The sequence below is a fragment of the Plectropomus leopardus genome, chromosome 8, assembly GCF_026936395.1.
Source record: "Plectropomus leopardus strain MGB_pleo_1.0 chromosome 8, ASM2693639v1, whole genome shotgun sequence".
Taxonomy (NCBI): domain Eukaryota; kingdom Metazoa; phylum Chordata; class Actinopteri; order Perciformes; family Serranidae; genus Plectropomus; species Plectropomus leopardus.
Window position 1 is genome coordinate 16,387,009 of NC_142183.1, and position 22,481 is coordinate 16,409,489.

The window sequence follows — 22,481 nt, forward strand, 5'->3', positions numbered from 1 at the left end:
TTTTCTTTATATTATGTTTATTGTAAACATGGTTAACCCTAACATCCCGGGTCAAGCTATTGCACTGTATGGGCGGACCATGGTCAGAGCCGACGGGACACAAGACTCAAAAAAATACACTGCAGGAATTGAATGATGCCATCAGCAGCAACACAACCAAGCAACCAGAGGAAATTTTCATAGTAGCTGGTGATTTTAATCAACTCATCCTTCAACTCCAATGATGCAGCAGGATCAAGGACAATTTTTAATTTATTTTTTTAACCTATGTTTAATACATCTGCCTTGTAACTCGTACCTTGTATGTTTAGTGTATAAACCAAAACCAAGGCAAATTACTTGTAGGCTTAAGTTAAAACCTTAACTCACCTAGTCTTATTGCAAATATTAATGTAGCATTGTTGATATTTGATTTTGGATACCCTATGTGGGATCATACATATGTTTTATTAATTAGAGTATAGGTTTAAATTAGTAAGAAAGCTGGTTAGTTCAAATTCAATGATGTATGGAGAAGGGGTTGGATTAAATAAATGTATACGTCTCACTCCTTTTCGAATATGTAAACCAAGTCATCGTGTGTTTGACCATTTGTTTTGCTTCATGTTTTCATTGTCTGTAAATATTACTGTTTCTGCTTTCTGCTTGTTTGCATGATTTTTTTTTTTACATGTTCTAAATAAATGAAAATCAAATACATGGCAATAAATCATTTTCTAGTTTCTGATTAAACAAGCGGTGTGGCGCGCCCTGGCGGTCACGCGCTATACCTGCAGGGGATTTTTTCGCCTCGCTAAAGTAGACGTGGCAGTGACGTCAGTGCCGGAAACGACCCGGATCGGAACTTTAACTCGCTGATTAGTTTCTACCAGAAACATCGAGGGCTCCCGAAATATGATGTAATATCGATTTAAGTAAGTTGGAACCGATCGATTTGTGTTGTTAAAATAAGATTGAAGCTCACATTTTTAGTTTAGGTCGAATTATACCGAGGTAAAGCCGGAGGGACCGTTTGTACAGCCCGCGTAGCTTCTGAAGCTAACGTTAGCCTGGTTAGCCGGTGAGGCCGTGATCAGCTGTGTGTCGTGATGGGCGGCCTGTAGCTTCACACCGAGAGCCGCTCCACAGTATCACTTTTACTTTTATTTAGCTCTCTTGTCGCTTTATTTGTGAGTTTTGGCTTTCTTTTGGTCATTTATTGTCGGGTTGTTTTGATTTAGTCGGTCTCTTAGTCGTGTTGTTTGTGTCAGAGAGCCGTGCTGCTAGCTAACGGTACCGGCTGGCTTTTTACTAACGTTACCTAACCGTAAATCGTGTTTATTTATCAGTTAAATATAAAGCTGTAGCCTGTGAGTTTGATGGTTTTGACACGTTTTATTTTCGTTACCGCAGACATGTGTGTACATAGGTTTATGAAAGATACCCCACCTTGGCTGTGAGTTTGTCCGCACACCGGGAGGTCTACATATTTACCTATCACACCGAGCACCCAGGATCAGGACCCGGCAGTCCCAGGTGGTTTGTGGTCTACAGCGGGCTGGTGAGCCTCTACCGGCGGCAGGATGACGTGCCGTGACCGGACACTCGAGTTCCAGTCAGCCTGTAAATCTCTCCAGGGCAGACCGGTATGTTGGCACATCACAGCCCAATTATAACGGGATCAGTTTATCAGATATTTGCCCAAACTGTATTATAATATAAATACACGGATGTGTTTTCACAGTTTTTTTCTCCTTTATTATTATGTCTTGGACAGCAGTTATTTCTACAGAACATACATTAAGATGGTCACAGCTTAATTTCTCCTGCTGTTCAGATTTTCCAAAATTTAATGACTTTGCACAATGTGGGAGAGATAAGGTGTACACATTACAGCTCTGTAAAATACAATACTTTCCAAAAGTCGTAGGCCATCTTAAATTTGTTATTTTAGCAAGGTTATAATGATCAGATATATTTTTTATTTCTCAGTAATGTTTTTACTAAAATACAACCAGAAAATACAGGAGAAAAGCGTACAGTGTTAAAAACGCAAATTCAGAAGGGTTCAGTTGCGAGTATTTGGTCGACCTCCCTTTCCACTCGGCATCTCTTGAACTGTTTTGGGTTCATCATGAGATATACAATACCAATTTTCTTGTTTACCAGAAGATTTTTTAAGAAAACTTCAAGATAATTTGCCCAACAAAGATCCAGAGATCTCACTTTTTTGTGTTTTAAGGCATTGCACATCTTCTCTGTATTCTTTGTAAGTATCTTAATAGATAGTCTGAAATAAACAAATATATATATCCTCAGTGCAACTTTGCTAAAACAACAAATCTGTGGTGGCGAAAGACTTTTGCACAGTACTGTATGTCAGAAAGAGACTTTAGGATAAAAAATGAATAGCAGTCAGAATGATTTTTTTTTTTTTTTGAAGCACAGACGAATTTGTTACTTTTGGTTTCTTGTTTACTTCTTTCTGCATTTAGTTTTGGTTTCACATAGGCAGGGAACTGCAATTGCCTGATTAGTGATATTTGAAGGCAAAAAATGCATGCAGAAAAAAATACAAGAATTGCCTTTATTTGTACAGTTTGAGTCAAGTTAAACTTAAAATTGTGGGGTTTTTTGTCTTCCCTCAGCAACTGGCACCAAAACATTATTTTTAATGTAAAAAAATAACAATCAGCAACCAGGATGACTGCAGATCCTTAAACAATCTTAAAAGTTTTAAATTTAATGAAAAATATTAGGTGTTAAAAGTCATTAAATAGTCTTAAATTTGCATTTGTAATGCCTTAATTGTCACAATTTTTAAAAATCTAATTTTATTTTCCATTTAAACATTTCTTTCAGTCAAAAAGAGTCAAGCTCTTTAAAAAAGAGCTACAAGAGTCTGATAAATGAAGAAAATTATGTCACTTTACTGTAATGTAGCCTTAAACCAGGAAAGCACAAGACTTACAGTATAACATCCATACTCCAACACAATATCTAGGCTCATGTAATGATATGTTTATAATATCAATATATTGCTCAGCCTTACTCTCAGATGTCAACATTGGTATCAGCCTCTCTGTCCGATAGACAATAACAAGCTACCTGTGCTCATAATTACAAAATAAAAAATATAGATTTTTGCTTGACGGAAGGAAGCTTGTGATCAGGAAATATTTTGAATTTTAAATCAATAATTGACTCTAATGTTCAACAAATCAACAATACTGAAATCAATGATGACGTCCCCTGAATGTGAAGAAGTTCTATAGTCACATTTTCAAAGTGTTTATCTCATACTCTCGACTTTTCCACCTCTTCTGGCAGAATGGAGTTCAGCCCAGTAAACCAACTCTCAGCGCCCTCAGGCAGCGCAGTGACTTTACAGTTATGGCCAAGTAAGTTCCTCAAAGTTTGTTTTGTCATGTGTTTCTTAAACATTTGCTCAGTGTACTCTTTTATGTTGGTTTTGGGGGTTGCATTATTTGTATTCACACAGTATTATTCTCCTCATCCTTTTTGCATGTAAAATGCATCTTTATCACACTTTTGTACCTAAAAAAAGAGAAATTGTGTTCATTTTCTTACCATAAGTAAAATGAAAAGGTTCATATGAATTTTAAGTGGCGACATTAGTCCACATCATAACTGGCCTGACAGAATAAAAAAGACTGCAAACAGGGAGACACAGAGAAAAGAGATAAATTGATGTAATCAAACTCCCAGTAAGAATGCAAATGAGTGTAATTTACAAAATGTTTGAGTACTCATTTAGTATGTGCATGACAAAGAAAGCTAACTTTGTATTTGTTTCCTTGCAGGAGAATTGGAAAAGACTTGAGCAATACATTTGCCAAATTGGAAAAGCTCACTATTTGTAAGTGTAGCTTTAATGTCATTTTAACCTAATTTAAAATCTTCTGCAAACCTTGTGTTTGTGTGTCACATAATTCAAAATGCTGATTCTTTGTGCTGTCCTTTTGATGTTTTAGTGGCAAAAAGAAAATCTTTATTCGACGACAAGGCGGTGGAGATCGAGGAGCTAACGTACATCATTAAACAAGTGAGTTGGAATGTTAACATCCCACCAAATGTGATTTTCCAAACGTAATTTATGAAATGAGCAGCTGTCTACGATCCTCTGCTATCTTGCTAAATTATACACCCTGTTTTCAAACTCTGCTTTGTTTATGTTTTTAGGACATCAACAGTCTAAACAAACAGATAGCACAGCTGCAGGACTTGGTGAGGTCCCGCGGAGCTCCGGGTGGCCGACACATCCAGTCCCACTCCAACACTATCGTGGTGTCACTACAGGTATGTTCATTAAAGTCTAATTGTTTTTTAAATTTTTTTTATACGCTTTATATACCAGTTTGTTCATTAAGATCTAATTGATGCTATATTGTGTATGTGCATTAGGCCCCATGATACAATATTACCACATTACTTAAATCACAATACAGTATTGCAATTTTAAACATTTTGTCAAATGCTTAGTATTCTGATAACATATATTGTGATTTAATACCCTTTTCAACTATAAATTATGTTGCCAAAGGACACATTTTTCAACATCCATTTTGTCCTATAGGATAAGGTTTTGGAGACATAGTGTCTCTCTTCACTCATTTTTATTGCAGAAAATTGAATTTAGTGGACTGAAAAAGAAATTGACTACAGCTGCAATTGATGCAAGTGTTAATCTGCACACACATCTGTGGTTTTGTATCTCCTGTATAACGGCATCAAAAAAATGTAGAATTGTTTTTCCCACATTGGCACTAACAAATGTGCACAGCTGAATTCAGCTTCATTTTATTTAACATCGCTGTATTTTTTTGTCATCCACAGTCCAAACTGGCTTCAATGTCCAATGACTTTAAATCAGTCCTAGAAGTCAGAACGGAGGTAAGAAGCATTGATTTTTATCGTTCAAAGGCAGGAAATACTAAAAATGTTTTGAATCAGGTTTCATCTCAGTCGTGTTCACCTCCTCCATCATTTTTTTTATGTTTTCTGCAGAACCTGAAGCAGCAGCGCAGCAGGAGAGAGCAGTTCTCCCAGCCCCCTGTCTCTTCTTCTCCTTTAATGGCCAACAACTTCAGTAAGTTTATCCTTGTCTTCGCTTCACACTCACTGTGATTTTTGCACGGGTCTCGCATTAAATAAATGGAACCAGCAAGTAAAGGCAGCATGCTGTTGTAGCTTCATGAGGGCGTGTTCACTCTACACTGATTATTGTGTGTGGGAAAAGTTTTGCCTGAGACACATTTTGTGCTGATGAAACACTTCATGCAGTTTTAACTTTGTCACCACCAACAAGCAGCAGGATTTCAAACAAAAAATAATCTCTTGTTGTAGTTAAGACATGGGTTTAAAAGTTAAAAATTCCCCTACATAACATTTTGGTCACACTTATTTCACACTTATTTTTATAAACTTATCAGCAGTACAAATCATATCCTGGTCATCAGCGTTCCTCTAAAAATGTTTTCAAATGTTAGAAGTCAGTTGTTACCTAAAACATTTCCTGCTCTTCATGTTTTCATCCAACATGAAAATTGTGCCGGTAGTTTTGGAAAGTGTATTAGAGTGAACACACCTTTATTGTGTAATTCTTTTGGCTTTGAGTCAATATTCGACATGTCTGGCTCCTGCTAAGTTTACCATTTTTGCTCAAGAAATGGCTAAAAGTTTTCCTCTAATTAATAAGAGTTAAGATGCCCCCTGTGGGGGCATTTACACTGCCAGTAAAATGTTTATGAACAGCCGATATTTCAGCCTTTTTGGTAAAACCTCAAACATTGTGCTCACTGTTGATATCCTACAATAAAATATAGGTGACAAACTGATTTGTGAATTACAAATGTAACTGGAAATAACCTATATCTAACTGAAAGTGAAATATTATCGCTGTAATTAGGCCCCTGTAGCAGACAGCATAAGAGTAAAACTGACTAGAGGTAACTGGTTGATCTGTCCAGAGTGTCTGCCTTTAATAACGGACAGACTACTATAATGAAATATATTGATCGAAGTGCTTAACAGAAACAGTATGTGAAAAGAAAGTTTTACATCTTTTGAACACTCGTGGAGGTAAATTTGCTCACAGTAAAGTAAAGATGAGCTCAATTACAAAAAATATATCTTTGTCATAAAGTTCTTCAGGCACCTGTTAAGATTTTCTGATTTTAGGTTTTTTTCATTGAGCCAGTTGGTTGAAATTGAGCCACAAATGTCGCAGGTGTACAGAAACGTTTGACTGGCAGTGTACTTTTCGATCAGCTGTTGTGATAGCGAACTGCTCGAAGTCCTTGTGAATGATTATTACTGTATTTGGTCGTCTATAATGCAAAAATTAAAAAATATTTTAGGGAGCCGAAAAAAAGGGGCCCAGGAGCCGCATGCAGCTCGCGAGCCGCGCAATGGTTACCAGGGCAATACAACCTCAAATTTAAAAGGTATTTCCCTGGAACGTTTGACTCTCCCAGCGGGTATAACCAGCTACTGTATGTGCCCGCTGTTCTTTCTGTTCTCTACCATTGAGGATCTCTGTCTGAGCTCATTGAACATGTGTGTGTGTGTGTTTTGCTTTTTGTCTCCCCTCAGAGAGCTCGGTCCTGATGCAGGATGAGTCCAGGAGTATGGGGGATGTAGCCATCGATATGGACTCTCAAACCAATCCTTTGCAACTCCAGCTTATTGATGAGCAGGTAGACTGCTGGTGTATATTTGTCAAAGTCAGGCAGGTGGAGAGGAATGTGTGCTTCTAGTTAATTAGCAAAAAAAAGAAAAAAAACAGTTATTGTTCATTTTTTAATGAGCTGTAGTGTTTTTTGCCACTGTAACTTGGTAGAAATATCAGACTAACATCTGATCACAAACTTTGCATTCATGAGCTCGAATATGGCGCTTATTAACCCTTGCTGTCTGTGCGATTACAGGACTCATACATCCAGAGCCGTGCAGACACCATGCAGAACATCGAGAGCACCATCGTGGAACTGGGCTCTATATTCCAGCAGCTTGCACACATGGTCAAGGAGCAAGAGGAGACCATCCAGAGGTAAGATGGAGAAAAAAACAGAAGGAGTGAAAAGGACAGAGATCTCTCAGAAACAAAGGACATGAGGGGATCTTTGTCAGGAATAGACATTTTGGGAAACATGGCAGTTTGCCATTTCAGGGCACTGTTCAGGACGACTAAAGCCCCTTTGCCATTGTACCAAAAAAAACACTAACACTTTCTAACATCTAACTCTTTTCTTTAATGTTACAGTCAGCATTCATTCCCGGGACAAATTACTCTACAGGAGTCATGGGTGTTTATTGGCCCAAGCTCCAATCAGCTTCCATCGACATTGATGGAATTATTCATTTAATTTTTTTTTAAAATTTAACCCCAATGCCAGTGTAATGCCGCCAGAAAATACCATCTGTCTCCACTCAAGCAGTGCTTGAACAGTGTTCCAAGTTACTCTGCACTGAGTTGCAGAGAGACACTTAATAAGACATTTTTAAATAGGAGTAACCACCGCAACATCTTCACTGGCCTCCTTGCTGCCTTGTAGTGTTTTCAGCCCGTCTGTGATGTTGAACTTGACTCACCAGTTAAAACAACACAAACATACACAAAAAACATACTTATTTCCTGCAGAGCCGTGTACACAGCTCTGGTCAACTGGCAATGGGAAAGTGGGAGTCTTATTGCCTATTTATATCAGTTTTTCCAGTATTTAAAAAAAAAAGTGTGTGTACAGACACTAATTTTGGTGAAAAAAGGATACAAGGGCCCAGACACACCAAACTGACATCAGAGATCCAGCGATGACGAAAGGACGTGCTGTGTCACCTCATGTCGATGTGTCTCGGCAAAAAGTTGTAGGTGAACACACCAAACTACAAGCGTACGCTCTGTGCCACATTGGTGTGATGTCATTCACCATATTAAATCGGCGGGATGAAGCAGACAAGGGTCGACGAGGGCCAACGGTGTGGGACACACTGCAGCGATGAGGGCTGAGCGTCAGATTGGTATTTCGTGGCCTTAAGAGATTCCATGTCTTCTTCCTCCCAGAGAGTTAGACGAGAACATTGATTTCACTCTCATGTCTTTACTGTAAATATGAAGATACAAACAGGCTAGATTAGAGGAGCACAAAGATTGGAAACAGGAAAACCGCTAACCTGGCTCTGTCCACAAATCTCTCTAGAGCTCATTACTCAACACGTCTTAAATAGTTTGTTTCATACCAGTAATACGCCGGCTGTAGCTCCCAGTTTACCACGATATAACAGGGGATCAACCTGCTCTGCATGCAAGCAAACTAACATGTTTCACACAGTAAAGCTATTCTTTAAATAAACAAGCAACGGGGATTAGATAACTGGAATCAAAGAAAGAAATGCTGCTAGAATATTCATGCAGAATTTGGGATGCTAAAATACTAAACTAAGGAAAATATTGGAATATGAAAATACTGAACTACACATAACTTGAAAGTTACCTTCAGAACTGACTGATTTAAAGACTGATTACAGGCAGCATCATCTGTATCTGTTTTAAAAAGTCTTGTCTCACTGAATTCGTGTTTTTCCTCCAGGATTGACGCTAACGTGGAGGACACCCAGCTGAATGTTGAGGCCGCCCACACAGAGATCCTCAAATACTTCCAGTCGGTCTCCTCCAACCGCTGGCTGATGATCAAGATCTTTCTCGTCCTCGTTGTCTTCTTCATCATCTTTGTTGTCTTCTTCGCTTAAAGAAAAGAGGAGGGCAGAAGCACATCGAATGAGGTGAAGTAAAGTAAGCTAAAACTGAACTGAGACGACACGTCCAGTGAGGTATTTGAAGGACGGACTTCTCTATCAGAGGGACACTTTGACGGAGGCTTGGGAGCCGCGCAGATTAATAAAGACTTTTCCATTCATACAGACTTTCCAGTTGTTCCCAAGCCACAGACTCCTGATCTTAATTCTACAATTCAGTGAAGAATGAAGATGTCGAACTCTGTCCAAATGAAAGAATAAATTATCTAAAATCCCAACTTTGTATAGAAAGCGAGCAAAAAACTGCTCGATATTGTACTTTGACCAATTATACATAAACATTTAATCAAAATGGCTATAATTTAATGGTTTGATTCTGCAAACTGTCTTTTTAATTTTCTTCTTTACCCCATGTCTGACATTATTGTTATTATTTCAAAGCCAAACAACAGAACTGGAGTTTATTCTCAGATAATTTTGCTTGATAGTTTACTTGCATTTTTGAAGAGCATGACTGTTTCCCTTGTTTATCAACAATTCTTCACTTTTTTTTTTTTTTATTCTGTCATATTGTGTTACGCTTTCAAAGTTTATTTGCCAAATGGGTACTCAAACAGAACTGTGACAGTGTGAAGATACTCACTGTGGTCCAGCATTTTGTGTCCTGCAGGCACAAGAAGTTTCAGACAGTTGAAGGGACTTTTGCTGGCGCAATTTAGACACAAATTGTGACGAAAAGTTATACAAAATTACTGTTTGAAATGAAACTGTTTGGTTGCCAGCCATTAGGTTTGAATGGTTAAATAAGTGTAAACCTTGCACATTCAGTGGTGCAGAGAGACTTCAGTACGAGCTAAGAATCTGAATATGATTCCAGTAACATGATATCAGTGCTTATGAAGGGGTTAAACTGGTTGTGAACTCATGACGCAATCAGCCAGATTCCCTGAAGTGTCTGGTTGGACGTCACTGTTGTAGTTTCTCCCTCTCATAATCTAACGGATGCTTTTTAAGAAGAAAAGAAACCACCGTTCTTCTATATTTTTCCCTGTCTGTTCTTTTTTAGCCAAATGCCTTGACTTCAGTGTATAAAGTGCAAATAGTGATAATGATATAACAAAGTGCATATTAATAAAATGATAATGGGGTGCTGGCATTCATGGATGAGATTTTATTTGGATAAGAGGATTAGTAAGCAGTGATATAATTAGCTGTGCTGGGAGGCTAAGACTAGCTAACAGAGAAGTGCTGAGCAGCTTTATGAGACATGTTCAACATATTTACAGCAGAAAGATGTGTGTGAGTTTATGTATATATATTTATTTACAGGTCCCAGACATACATATTAACAAACACATTCCTGGTCACAATTAGAAGGGCACTCAAAGAGCGCAGACTTCTGCCAAGACCAAATGACCTGCCTCGCAATGTTGATGAAAGTGAAAAATTATTAGTGTGTCCGCACCAAAATTTAGAGAGTTCTATCTTTGCCCACTCTGCAGCCTTCAGGCAGTTTTTTTGTAATCCTGCTGACAAACTTCAATCGAAATATGTCCTTGTTTGTTTCATTCCTTTTGTAGAAAAGCATCACGGCTGGTAGAAAGGAAATGGGCACATTTATATTCAAATGTTTTAACAACTATATCTATACATAAACCAAAAACACCTCTGTGAAAAAAACAGTTTTAACGACATGTAAGTATGACAACATAATGTATTCATTTCCCTAAACACATATATTTACAATAATACAAAAAGATCACAGATTATTCTAGTTGATGATACACTATGAGAGCACCCGCTAACCGAGCAGGTGACCTGGAGCCAGTGTGACTGCTGAACGTGCAGATTTGAGCTGAACTTGCTGCCATCTAGTGCAAAAAACAGCTGCTCTGTCTCGTGTTTTTAAAGGGAAAGTTCATGACACATGTATGACTCATCAGGAGCTGATGTTCAGAGAGAACTTGCAGGAACTGTTTGTTTTTAAGATTTTACTGAACCGAATCTAACAACTTTTGGATGGATTTCCATGACATTTTGTACAGACAGACAATGTATCCTACTGAGGGTGGTGATCCTCTCACATTCGCTATATTGACATTACCATCAGACTGAGCTGTACTTTGTGTTCAGTGTTAATTTGCAAATGTTAGCACATGCTAAACTAAGAAAGTGAACATTAACATGTCAGTATGCTGACGTTAGCATTTAGCTCAAATCATCATTGTCTCTAAGGCCCAAACACACCAAACAAACATCAGAGGACTAACGGCAAAGAAAGCCGACTGTTGCATTGCCTCATGTTGCTTGTGTCTCAGCCGAAAAACTGCACATTAAAACAACAAATACTATGACCAACATCCAACCAGCATGGCTTGGTGTGTCAGGGCCTTTGTTTGTTGTCAGCACAACTAAATTCTAATCATGTTTCAGTCTTAACCCTTTGAAACTTAGACTGACATCAGTTTTCTTGTGCTGCGTTCAGACAGCTTGTACAAGCTATGTGACCCTTTGAAAAGTGACCAAATTGGTTTGAATTCTTTTGCAAACACAGGAAAAAAAGCAGTGACAAACTTTGCAAGGAATGTCCCACAAATAACGACAAGTTTTACCTAAAAATTGTTCTAAAAAAGAGGGGAGGATTATTATAAATTGTCCAAAAATCAGGAAAAAATGTCCATATTTTAAATCATGTTACAGAAAAAATATAATTAAACGTATTAAATAAAAATGTAAAAAAAAGAAAACTTGGTAACTGTCTCGTTTGCTTTTTGCTTTTTGTTTTTGCTTATTTTTAGGTAATTTTCTTGTAAGTTTTTAACTAATTTTTGGGCAATGTCTTATTAAGTAGCTTGACGTCTTCCCCCAGTGTTTTTGAAAGAATTTTTCATCATTAGACTTTTCCCTCCTTTTTAAAGAGGCAAAATGAGTAAAAACAAGAGAACTTATTGGTGTTTTTCAAATTTATTCTGTCCCATTTTCACTGAATTCTCCCTTCTTCCTCAACGTTCCCTGTTTTTTCTCTCCTTCCTTTATTTATGCTGACTCATCTCTATTTTGTGCTCAGTTTCCCATATTCTCTTACTCCATAATTCCCCAGCCCCTCCAGGTGCTCCTCCTCTCCCTCCTCTCTCACCCCTGGGCGCTCTGCTCCATAGGGCTAATGTCCGGCATGCTCCTGCTCCTTCCCTTCCTGGCCCGGGCCTTGATGGCCTCCTCCTCCCCTTCTCCGTCCTCCTCCTCGTCGGACCAATCCACCTGCTGCTGCAGGTTCCCCCTGGAGCCTCGGATGCTGCTGCCTTTGAAGAACTGACCCGTGCGGAACTTGGTGCGGAAAGTAACAAAAGAGAGGCTTTTGCTGCGTTGCTGCTTCTCAAAGATGGGCTCCTGTGTTGGCATTTCTTCGTTTCCGTTCATCTCGTCCATGAACTCGTGTAGCACCGAGCGAAACAACCGGGGAACCTCATGAACATCTGGCTCCATCTGTGACACCAGCCTCCTGAATCTACAGGAGAGGAATACATGTGATTATCAGGACCAGCCTGATTCACAATAACATATTTCCAGAGTAATTTAATGACCAGGGATGCCATAGAGGGGGGAGAAGTAGGACCGATTACCCAGGGCCCCAATCGGAAAGGGGCCTTCAAAAAGACTGGCTTGAAAAGTTAGGTTTCAATTTTTTAATGCTAAAAATTTTGTGAGATAACTAATTAAAAATGGTTGAATAAATCTGTGTAAAGACTAAAGTGTTGTTGTTTTTTTTTAAATAGTGAAAGCTCTTTAAGGACCCTCTCACCCCTCAAAGAAGTATTTCCCCAATATAAAGAGAGCCTCACATAAAAGTAGGCCGTAGTAGAAAGATGCAAATACTTTTGAAATTGATGCTACATGGTCAGGGAAAACAGAGAAAAAGGACGCTTTCGCTCAAGAGGTAGAAACCTACAACTACCAGAATGCAGTGCGCCTCATGTAATGTGGAGTGATTGTGTGAAATAATGGCGGCTGGATGAATCTTTTTTTTACAGTTAAACAGTAAGCCAAAACATGTTACGGTGAGAAATATGCAATTCAGTTACAGAATCTTGGTTTATATTTGATCAGCAGTATGTAGCTTTATTTACTTAATTTTGTGAAGTTGTTGCTACTTAAAAATGACCTTGTATTACCTTTTATAAATGTTAGCAATCTCTGTAAACCAAATTAGTCTGACTTAACTTGATCTTGACAAAGAGAATTTGGTCAATGTGAAGACTTTATTGTCCGTTTTCTCAGAATTTTGTCTTGCATCCTCAAGCTCCGAACAATCAACAGAATAGCATAAAAACAATAAAAAACACATGTACGGTCGTCCTCCAGCAGTCATCAAAAAGACAATACAATAAGTGACCACATGCCCCTCCAACAAACACTGATATGTGAGAATCACATTCTCATCTTAGACGTCATAAAATGTTCTGAGTTCTGTTTCGTTAACATTTTTAAAAGAATACAAATATCATTGATTAGTTTTCCAACAGAATACAATATATTCTAGCACAGACAATTTGGTTTACTGAAGCTGATTTAATCAAACTTGTCATTTTTAAGTTGCAGCAACTTCGCAAAATGTAGTAAATGTAACTACATTTTAAATAAACATAACACATAGATTAAGACTAATTGTTATATTTACTTTCAGGGTGATTGGTTTCCTAGATTTTTTTTAAAAGTATAATCATCTTGTCAGATTTTACAGTGAGTATCTTTCTTTTAGCCTCTTATCATATGTGTGGCTCTAAATCTCTTATTTCTCTGCATTTCTTTGCACATCTCTACCTCTCACTCTCAGTTTTAGTAACAGTTATCTCTCTCTTTTCTGCTAATTTGTATTTACATTAGTCTGTCTCTCTCTGTCTGTCCCTCTCTGTCTGTCTGTCTCTGTCTGTCTCTCTCTGTCTCTCCCACCTGACGATCAAAGGGCCACACTGTGCAGGAGGGATCTTGGCACACAGGTCCTGCAGCTCCAGCAGGTCGTTGGGTGTCAGCTCGTAGGGCTGTGGGGTCGGTGCGGTGGCCAACCAGCTGTAGTCAGCTGTGGAGGAGGAGCTGCGACGGCGGCGTCGACCCTCTGTTGCCCTTTCCAAACGGATGCGTTCAGTTCGCTTCACCATGGCCCCCAACTCCAACATCAGAGTATTGGTTACTAACTCCTCAGAGGTGCGCTGGCCGGGAACTTTGGGCTCAAGGGAGAAAACAGCAGACCAAGGAAACATCTGCGAAAGAAGGGAAGAATTAGTGGAGAATTATGGCAAAGAAATCTTTTGTAACTTGAGGTCCATTTTGGGGTTAATAATTATTTTAGGTCGGAAACATTTGGAGATGATTAACCCTAAAAGACCTGATCAGATTTGTTTGATTTTTTTTTAAATCATGGGGAGAAGGCCACGAGCACATTAGCAAGAAATTAATAAAACAAATGCAATAAAATTAACTGAAAATAAGCAAGAAAACATAAAGAAATACAATATAAAAAATAAGAAACAAAACAAGAAAATGACCTTTAAAAATTCTGAAAAAACTATTTATTTTTTGTATTTTAATCATTTTTTTCTGTGACATGATTGTAAATAGAAAATTATTATAATTATAAACATAGGTTTCTGGAAATTTCTCCCTATTTAAGAAAAAATATTTTTCTAGCAATCTGTCCCTCTTTTTAAAACAGTTTTTGGGGGTAATATTCATACCACCTTTCACTTATTTCTTGCAATTTGACCTACTTGGTAATTTTCCCCCATGTTTTTGGAAAAATAAATTCCCAACAACTATTGGCTCAGGCTTCAAAAAGTCAAATAGCTTGTGAAAGGTGTCTGAACGCAGCACAGGTAAACTGATGTCAATCCAGGTCTCAAGGGATTAAATATAATTCAAAGAGTCAGTTTAAATGAATTAATCAAATCTTTTGGTTAATCAAAGCTACTGTCAATCTTTAGAGAATTTAAGCTCTCATATTCAGACAGAAACCTCTGACAAACTGTGAAACCTTCCTGCGAGATAAATCTTGTCAGTACGAGGTCTCTTAAAAAAAGGTATATATGTGCACAAACCATGTTTTTTTGAAGAACAATATCATCAGCTGTTATTCTCTTACTCTAAATGCTACTATGAGAGTTTAATTATTGTCTTACCGCCATGATACTGGGGTCACAAAGCTGCAGTGTTTTATTCTCAGACAGAAATCCACCTGTTGTCCTGTGAAGCTTCTGTTAGCAGCCAGACGAGCAGCAGGCCTCCATGGGCTCCTGACATTCAAAAAGGGATAAAACTCCTCAGACTCCAGCTGACGGCACACAGCGTCCTGACTGCCCTGCTACCTTTGACGGTCCTTGGCAGACAGGACATATACTTCTGTGAGGAGCCCGTGGACAGTGTGTGTGTGTGTGTGTGTGTGTGAGTTTGGGATTGAGAATAAATGTAATCCTGTATTAATAAAGAGCGAGTGACAAGAGGAGCTTACCCCACATGAGCATACACCTGGGTGAGGAGTATGAGTTTGTATGTGTGAGAGACAAAATTCAGCTACAGAGCTTGCATGGGATTGTTGCTTAACCCTTTAAAACCTGAGCAAATTGGCCCCAATTCTTTCAAAAACATGGGAAGAAGGCAATGAGAAATAGAAAAAGAAATGACAGCCTGGAAATGACCCAAAAATTTGCAAAGAAGATTACCTTAAATTTTTCAAATAAATGAATACATAAATAAATAAAATAAAACATTTTTTAAAAGTAAAAGATTACTTGGAAACGGTGCTTAACATTTTTTTGTAATTCTCTTTTTATTGGTTTATGTGATAATGCAAAAACATTCAAGTGAACATGAAGACCTTTCAATCATGTAAATAAATAAATAAGAAATTAAAAATTAAAAATATGAATAAATAAATTCATAAAAAAATCATAACAAATAAATAGGCAGGGGAAAAATACAAAAAGGGAGGGGTTAATCACATACATAAACACAATAAAATAAAATGAAAAAAAAAAAAGTTATGTAGACAAGGATTTTGGACCAAAACTGACATAGACAAATGGGTGGCTACTAGTTACATTACAAGGAGCTTAATTAATCCTAAACTAATTTTTCCTTAGACTTTTTTAAAATCTTTTTTTAGTGCTCATTGCTTCTTTTTTTCATTTTTTTAAAAAATAAAGAAGCAATAACCAATTTGCTCAGGGTTCAGAGGTTTAAATAAGTGTGAAAGGCATTCAAATGCAGCACAAGGAAAGTTATGTCACTTCAGGTTTCAAAGGATTCATTGTGACCACACTTCTTTTTAACGTGTTTCCCAGTTTTAAAACTATAAATTAAAGTTGGAAATAAGTTTTAAGCTCACACAATGTCTTGCTCAAAGGTACTTCCACACTGTCCAACAGAGACATTCCTCTGCAGTAATGAAAGCTTCTGGTTTTAAACTGTTAGGCTATTGCCATTACGCCCTGCACTGCCCTTGAAAATAACAGTGTAAGTCTAAAAATGGTCCTAGACAATAATCTGTCAGACATACCTGTAATTACCAGACACTTGTGGCCAACATTACATAACTACCCAGGTAATCTCTCCCTGTCACATATTTAAATTCACTCGTCTGTCTCACTGGCTAGCATGTGGTTTTGTTTGTAAGGTGACTGCAGGCTAGTTCCTGGGTTTCTGCACCACTCAGCACTGAGCCACCAAATCCCAGATTACATTCAAATCCAGAGCCTACCTGGAAGAATGAGCAACTATAATGACAAATATAATCTAATTACAGTTGCCTCCCACAGTAAATGCTGCTGTGACTAAACGGGAACTGTAAGAGATCGGCCAGTGTTTATCAATTAATTGAATGTATTTGATAATTAATAATACAACAAAAAAGCACAAGAGGTGCTACAATAATCAAGGATTAAAAATAACAACTTGATAAAGCCCAAAGGATTACTCTTACAAACAATACAGCATGCAAAATCAAAGCACCAGTTGAACACAAACAGCTGCACAGTTTAAAAATCATCTTTTCAACTTCGAAGATGCCCTCTGACGTGATGCAATGGGGTCAGGGTGTCCGGTATAGCATTACTGACAACCAATATATTTAAAAGTTAAAATTTTAATATCATGCTTATTATGCACAAATGATAATATTGTGTAAATAATCCAGCGACTCTTAAATCATTACAGTTTCTTTCTGCCTTTTTCTACCGCCCCCAGCACCATCTGGTTGCTTTTTATTATCCATGAAATGTAAAAGCTCTTCTTGTATGATTTTTTTTTACAGTAATGGTTATAGACTATCTCTTAACCTCCCTTCAAGCATATTCTAACTCCTAACTGATAAAAGAGAAAATACTGCACAATAAACAACGTTAAAGATGAATTTTATTATGATATTATTTAAAAATAATATCATATACTGCCAAAACACTCTCTGTCACTAGCTCTTATATTTTTTGAATGTAGTATGATCAATAAAAGTTTGGTTATGCCCCCCAGATCTCAATGGGATCAAAACTGTATTTGGTAACAACAACTGATTTTGTCTTAATGGATGCAAATTTCAAAATTCTGTGTGAAAATTATGTTTGAATTTCTAACCTGGCAGTCAAAAAACAGCTATTGTTGGAAAGATGGACAGATTAATTTACCAGCTTGGCCCCTATAAAGAAAGACCTACTTTAAAGCATTTAACCCAAAATGACCATTTGTCCATCAATTAGTCGTAACCTTAAATTTGTGAAGGAAACTTTGTTTCTTTTGCATGCCACCATGAAAAATGGCACACGTGCTGATTTACTGATTGATAGGTAGGTTGGTGGTATTAAACATCCATTTACAACCTCCCAGGAAATTGTATCTTCAGTCATGCTTCCCAAACACATTTTTGCTTAAACTTTAGAATCTGAAACTGAACAGAAAGTGAATCTTAATTGTTTTCTTAGGAAAAAAATATGTTTTTTGAGAGTACTGATCATATTTCTGTATAAATTTCAGAACAAGTTCTATTTATTTATTTATTTATTTTAATGCAATGTCACACCTTATGCACCCGTTTAAACTTTTTATTTTACTTCCAGCATTTTTATGAATTTGTATGTTAAAAATTGTTATATTTGTCGGTAAATATGTATCAGTGTATCTATTTGTATTAACAGTTGTGGAATGTAATTAAATACATTAATGCAAGCGCAAACGGAATGATATATTATTAGATCCAGGGCTTTTTATTAGACCTATGCTTATTTTTGCAACATATCTAGCCTATATATTTAGATATTTAGGAATATAAAGCACCCAGGGCTTAAGCCACGGATGTACGGAGCCCCTCTGGTGACATTGGATGAAAAAAAATAATAATAATGCGTGGCCACGTATTACTATAGTTAATGCGTGGCCACGAGATAATAACTTGTGATCCATGACTTCCCCGAGATGAGCATATTCCTTGCGTTTAAGCCCATGCATTTTGAGCAGAATTAAGTGTCTCTTGCTAAGAATTACTCCATGCCTTGACTTAAGTATGTCATTGTAATTCATTCCTATATTAAAATAAAATGAAATTAAATCAAACTTGTCCATGATAAAAGCAACAGTCTGCATGGGATGACTACAATAACTATCTGGTGGCCCCCGCGTTATTATCTCGTGGCCACGCATGAACTATCTCGTGACCGCGCGTTATTATCTCGTGACCGCGCATTATTTTTTTTCAGAATCAGAAAAAGATTTATTGCCAGGTATAGTTAACACAATACGAGGAATTTGTTCTGGTGGGTTGGTGCAACATAAATATAGAAAAAGAAAACAGATAAGATAGAAGATACATATATAAAATATAAAATATAAAATATAAAAAGTACGAGTCTTACAGTGCAAAACAAAACAAGTAACACAAGTAACAGTGTAACAGTGCAAGAAACAGAACCATGGAATTAAAGTATATACAAGAATGGTTGGAGTGCAAGATATATATTGATATTTACATTGAAATTCACATTTATACAGGTTTGAGTGCAACCTTTTTTTTTATCTAATGTCAGCAGAGGGGCTCCGTACGGATGCCCAGGCCTGTCGACACCACTGGTTTCTGCAGACAGGGACTGAGGGGAGTTATTGTCATGGATGTATTATTGTCGCTAGAGGTCATCAGAGGTTCACGCCGCCACGAGGACTTTTCCCAAAACATTCCCTTGCTACGTCACAAACTCCCACCCCGCCTCGTGCCACAACGACTGTTGGCTTGTCAGCTGCACGAGACGCGCGGCACTTTGTCCCAGACATGAAAACTGTCAGCTAACGTCAGTTGTTAGCCTCGGTCCCGTTAAAACAGACGTTTCGGCCGGTGTGTGGAGCAGAACCGGAGGCTGTCGTTACTTGTGAGGAGCCGCGTGAGCGCGGAGTCCCGACAGCAGCGGCTCAGCGGCGTCTGGCGCCATTTGTCTGTAAAGTGAAAGGTAAGTAGCTTCAGTGTGGGGTTAGCTGGTAGCATCAGAGCTAGTTGTCAGTCACTGATGGACCGAGCACTAAAGAGGCGACAGAAAACAGTCTCAGCCGGTCATTGAGCGGTTCTGGCTAACGCACTGACAGAGTTCACGGTGGACGTTAAAGTGAAGTTCAACTTTTCGTGTTTTTTGGTAGTTGTCAGCTGTCTCGTGTTCAGTTTGAACCTCGTGATCAGATGGGTATTTCAGAAAGGAGGATCAACACAGTCTGAGTCTGACTCTGAACTCTGAGTTCATTCACTCTGAGATGGGAAACTCTGAGTTTTCGGCTCCTGAACAGCTGAATTAGTTCAATCAACTTTGAGTGTGTTCAATCTGAGTTCAGCGCGTGCACGACCTTAATAAAAAGCCATCATCAATAGAGCCCCGATACCACGATTTACCATGGCAACTGCTGAGAAATAGAAATCAAGCTACTTTTCCCAGTGGAAGTAGAGGTCCTCATGCGGCGAATATGAGCCCATATTTAGAAAGAAAAGTAACACAGTTGCAGCAGTTAAGGAGAGAAAATCGCTGCCCGTGTCATTTGTGTCAATGTGTAAGTTTGAATGCTCTTGTCCATTGGCTTAACATTTAACCACACTTTATTAAAATCCTGGTGTACTGGTGAAAAGTGGTGGATTGAATACATTTGCAATACAAATGCACTTGAAGCAACTGAAAATTAAATATAAAAACATCATTCAGAAAGGTACAGTTTTGTTACTGGATTCATTATTGTAAGTATTTATTTTTTTATTTGTTTATTTTTTGTATTTACTTTGTTTATTTATTACGTTACTTTTATTTTCAAAATTTCAATATACAACATTGACAGTTTTTTTTACCATAAATTTTATTTTATTTTATTTTTTACTGGATTGATTTTTATTTGCATCTATTTATTTTTGTTTATTTACTTTTATATGTTCAATGTATGACATATCTATTATATTGATTTTTTCACATAATTTGTTAATATATTCTACAGTCTATAATGTTGTACAATTTTTCACAAAGGTATTTCTTAGTGTGACTGTTAAAGCAAGATTAGAGTTAAAACAAATAGTTGATGACCTAAAATTAATTGGCTAAAATTTTGATAATAGATTAAGTGAATTATTCAGGCACAATACCAAACATTCTCCGGCACCAGCCTTTTAATTATAAGTATTTGCTTTTCTCTTAGTTATATCATTGTAGATGTCCTTTTAACTGATGTTCTGACAAAGTAAGCAATTTGAGGTTATCACTTAGGGCTTGGAACCGGCCCCGAACTAAATGCAGCTTGTTAATTAATCATTAAATCAATTAATCATTCAGCATCATTAATTAATGCAGACTTAGCATGTCACCCTGCTGAAATTACACACACTCACTTGGAAGAAGTCCATCTACAAAAGTATAACTGTGTCATAATGTGGTGCCTTATTTACTAATACATGTTGCAGTCTAGTTAAATGTTCCTGCTGCTGCTGTTGTTGGGAGCAGGTGAACAAAGTGACGTTATGACAGAAACTATGTGACTATAGTTGTGGTGTTGATAGCCTGAAGGTGTGAGTGCACGTCAAAACTGAGTTCAGAATTAACCTCCACAGGTTTGGTTGGGCGATTATTTTCAGTCAGGCTTTTCTTCATTCCGACTCTCTTTATTCTTAACTCTGCTTGTGTTTGTGTCTATTTGATGGTGTTAACCCATATATTGTGTCTATATATATATATATATATAAAGTGGAAGTAAATGCATATTTAACCCTTTCAAACCTGGATCAACGCCAGTTTTCCGGTGCTGCATTCAGATGCCTTTCGGAAGAATTTAAACTTCTGAAAAATAAGCAAATTGGTTTGATTATTTTGAAAAACATGAGGGTAAAGGCAACCAGCAATTTGGCAAGAAATGTCCTGCAAATTTGTTTTTAAAAAAGTGAAAAAAGGAGAGGTAGAGATATTAAAAAAATATTTAAAAAAATACGAAAAATGTCCAAATAACTTAAGTTCTACTTATTATTATTATTATATATTTAAAATTATTATGTTACAGAAAGAATAAATGTTTTATTTTATAATCATTACCATTATTTATTTTTTGCAGGTTTTTTTTTATGTCATTTCCTTGTTTCACATTTTTTCTTTCTGGTAGTTTTCTTATAAATTTTTAATACTTTCTTGCCCATTTTTGGGTCATTTCATGTTAAGTTTCTCATCGCCTTTTTCTGTGTTTTTGAATAAAATCAAGTCAAAATGCTCTGGTTTCAAGGGTTAATTTAGCTTTACATGCAGTTGTGATATAAGTTTGGGTGAGCATGTAGTTGCTGTTGCAAAGTTTGAGAGAGAGAGAGAGGGGATTTATTTTCAGCTTCAAGTGCTCTTGCAACATTGCAAGCTGTCTGTGTTGGAAAACATTGAGTCACAGCTGCCCAGCGGTGACAACCAGCATCTCCCTGAGGGATCAAAGCCTTAGCAACATAATATATTCAAGACACCCAGCCAGAAGCACAGATGATTGAAACATGTTTACATACATGTGGTGTGGATTGGATCCTCTGTCACAACACAAATTGATATACAGACCTCCTTGTACCTTACTTAACAGGCCTGCGCTTCCTCTTTGTTTCAGACTATGTTTTGCAGGTTTCCTCACTGCAGCTGCTGACTCCAATGACTCCAGGAACCGTCTGATTCTGGATCTGTCAAGCAAGAATAGGAAAGGTCAGCTCACAGGTTGTATCATGAATGTTTGTATTTGAAATCAGTTCTCCAAGTATAGTATAATGCAGGTAAACTGAAAATCAAGACGTAAATCTTAACTAGTGTTTGAGCTTTTGTGCTGATGTTATTTTCCCGCCTTGTCAGGCCCAAGCAGAGCAAGATGAGCTGGGCTGAAGAGGACTGGACGGTGGGGCTGTCTGGACGAGTCCTGCAAAAGGTGAAGGAGCTGCAGGTCAATCAGGAACGACTGTCCAGAGAGAACAAGCAAAAACAGCTGCAGCTGGACAATGTCCAAACGAACCTCGAAAAACAGACCGTGAAGGTACATGCAAGTGTTTATGTCAGTACAACATTATCATCATGTTGTTTAAGAACTGTATGAGCATCGCACAGGTCCCCACGGTTATGGAAAACTTGGAAAAGTCATGGAATTTCACAATCACATTTTCAAAAATCACAAAATGTTTTGGAAAAAATCATGGAAATGTGTTGTGGGTAATTAATGTAACTACATTAATG

At 37.5% G+C, this 22,481-nt stretch overlaps 3 protein-coding genes across 6 annotated transcripts in view; 2 read left to right on the forward strand and 1 right to left on the reverse strand.

Moving 5' to 3' along the window:
• The first annotated feature begins 805 nt into the window (after positions 1 to 805).
• stx5a (syntaxin 5A) lies at positions 806 to 9,910 on the forward strand. Of its 2 annotated transcripts, XM_042493369.2 has the most exons (12): positions 806 to 914; positions 1,393 to 1,625; positions 3,310 to 3,380; positions 3,804 to 3,859; positions 3,975 to 4,045; positions 4,183 to 4,299; positions 4,837 to 4,893; positions 5,008 to 5,089; positions 6,360 to 6,446; positions 6,595 to 6,698; positions 6,930 to 7,051; positions 8,589 to 9,910. In XM_042493369.2, exons 2-12 carry the CDS (start codon positions 1,563 to 1,565, stop codon positions 8,746 to 8,748), a joined length of 990 nt encoding a protein of 329 aa, XP_042349303.1. In that variant the 5' UTR covers positions 806 to 914; positions 1,393 to 1,562; the 3' UTR covers positions 8,749 to 9,910. The 2 variants fall into 2 exon arrangements, with proteins under 2 accessions (XP_042349303.1, XP_042349304.1); XM_042493370.2 differs by lacking the exon at positions 6,360 to 6,446.
• An 820-nt stretch (positions 9,911 to 10,730) lies between these two features.
• Positions 10,731 to 15,180, reverse strand: LOC121947717 (protein RD3). The gene is made up of 3 exons (XM_042492807.2): positions 14,925 to 15,180; positions 13,702 to 14,009; positions 10,731 to 12,259 (listed from the first exon to the last, which is right to left on the reverse strand). Exons 1-3 carry the CDS (start codon positions 14,928 to 14,930, stop codon positions 11,887 to 11,889), a joined length of 687 nt encoding a protein of 228 aa, XP_042348741.2. The 5' UTR covers positions 14,931 to 15,180; the 3' UTR covers positions 10,731 to 11,886.
• Positions 15,181 to 18,955: 3,775 nt separating this feature from the next.
• LOC121947855 (uncharacterized) overlaps positions 18,956 to 22,481 on the forward strand; it is a 29,418-nt gene continuing 25,892 nt past the window's right edge. For 2 of the 3 annotated variants that reach the window (XM_042493007.2, XM_042493009.2), the window contains exons 1-3: positions 18,956 to 19,226; positions 21,871 to 21,962; positions 22,107 to 22,284. In XM_042493007.2, the coding sequence (XP_042348941.2) occupies positions 22,123 to 22,284 (162 nt within the window). In that variant the 5' untranslated portion in view covers positions 18,956 to 19,226; positions 21,871 to 21,962; positions 22,107 to 22,122. Of the gene's footprint in view, positions 19,227 to 21,870; positions 21,975 to 22,106; positions 22,285 to 22,481 lie in introns of all 3 variants that reach the window. The other variant, XM_042493008.2, reaches the window with a different exon arrangement.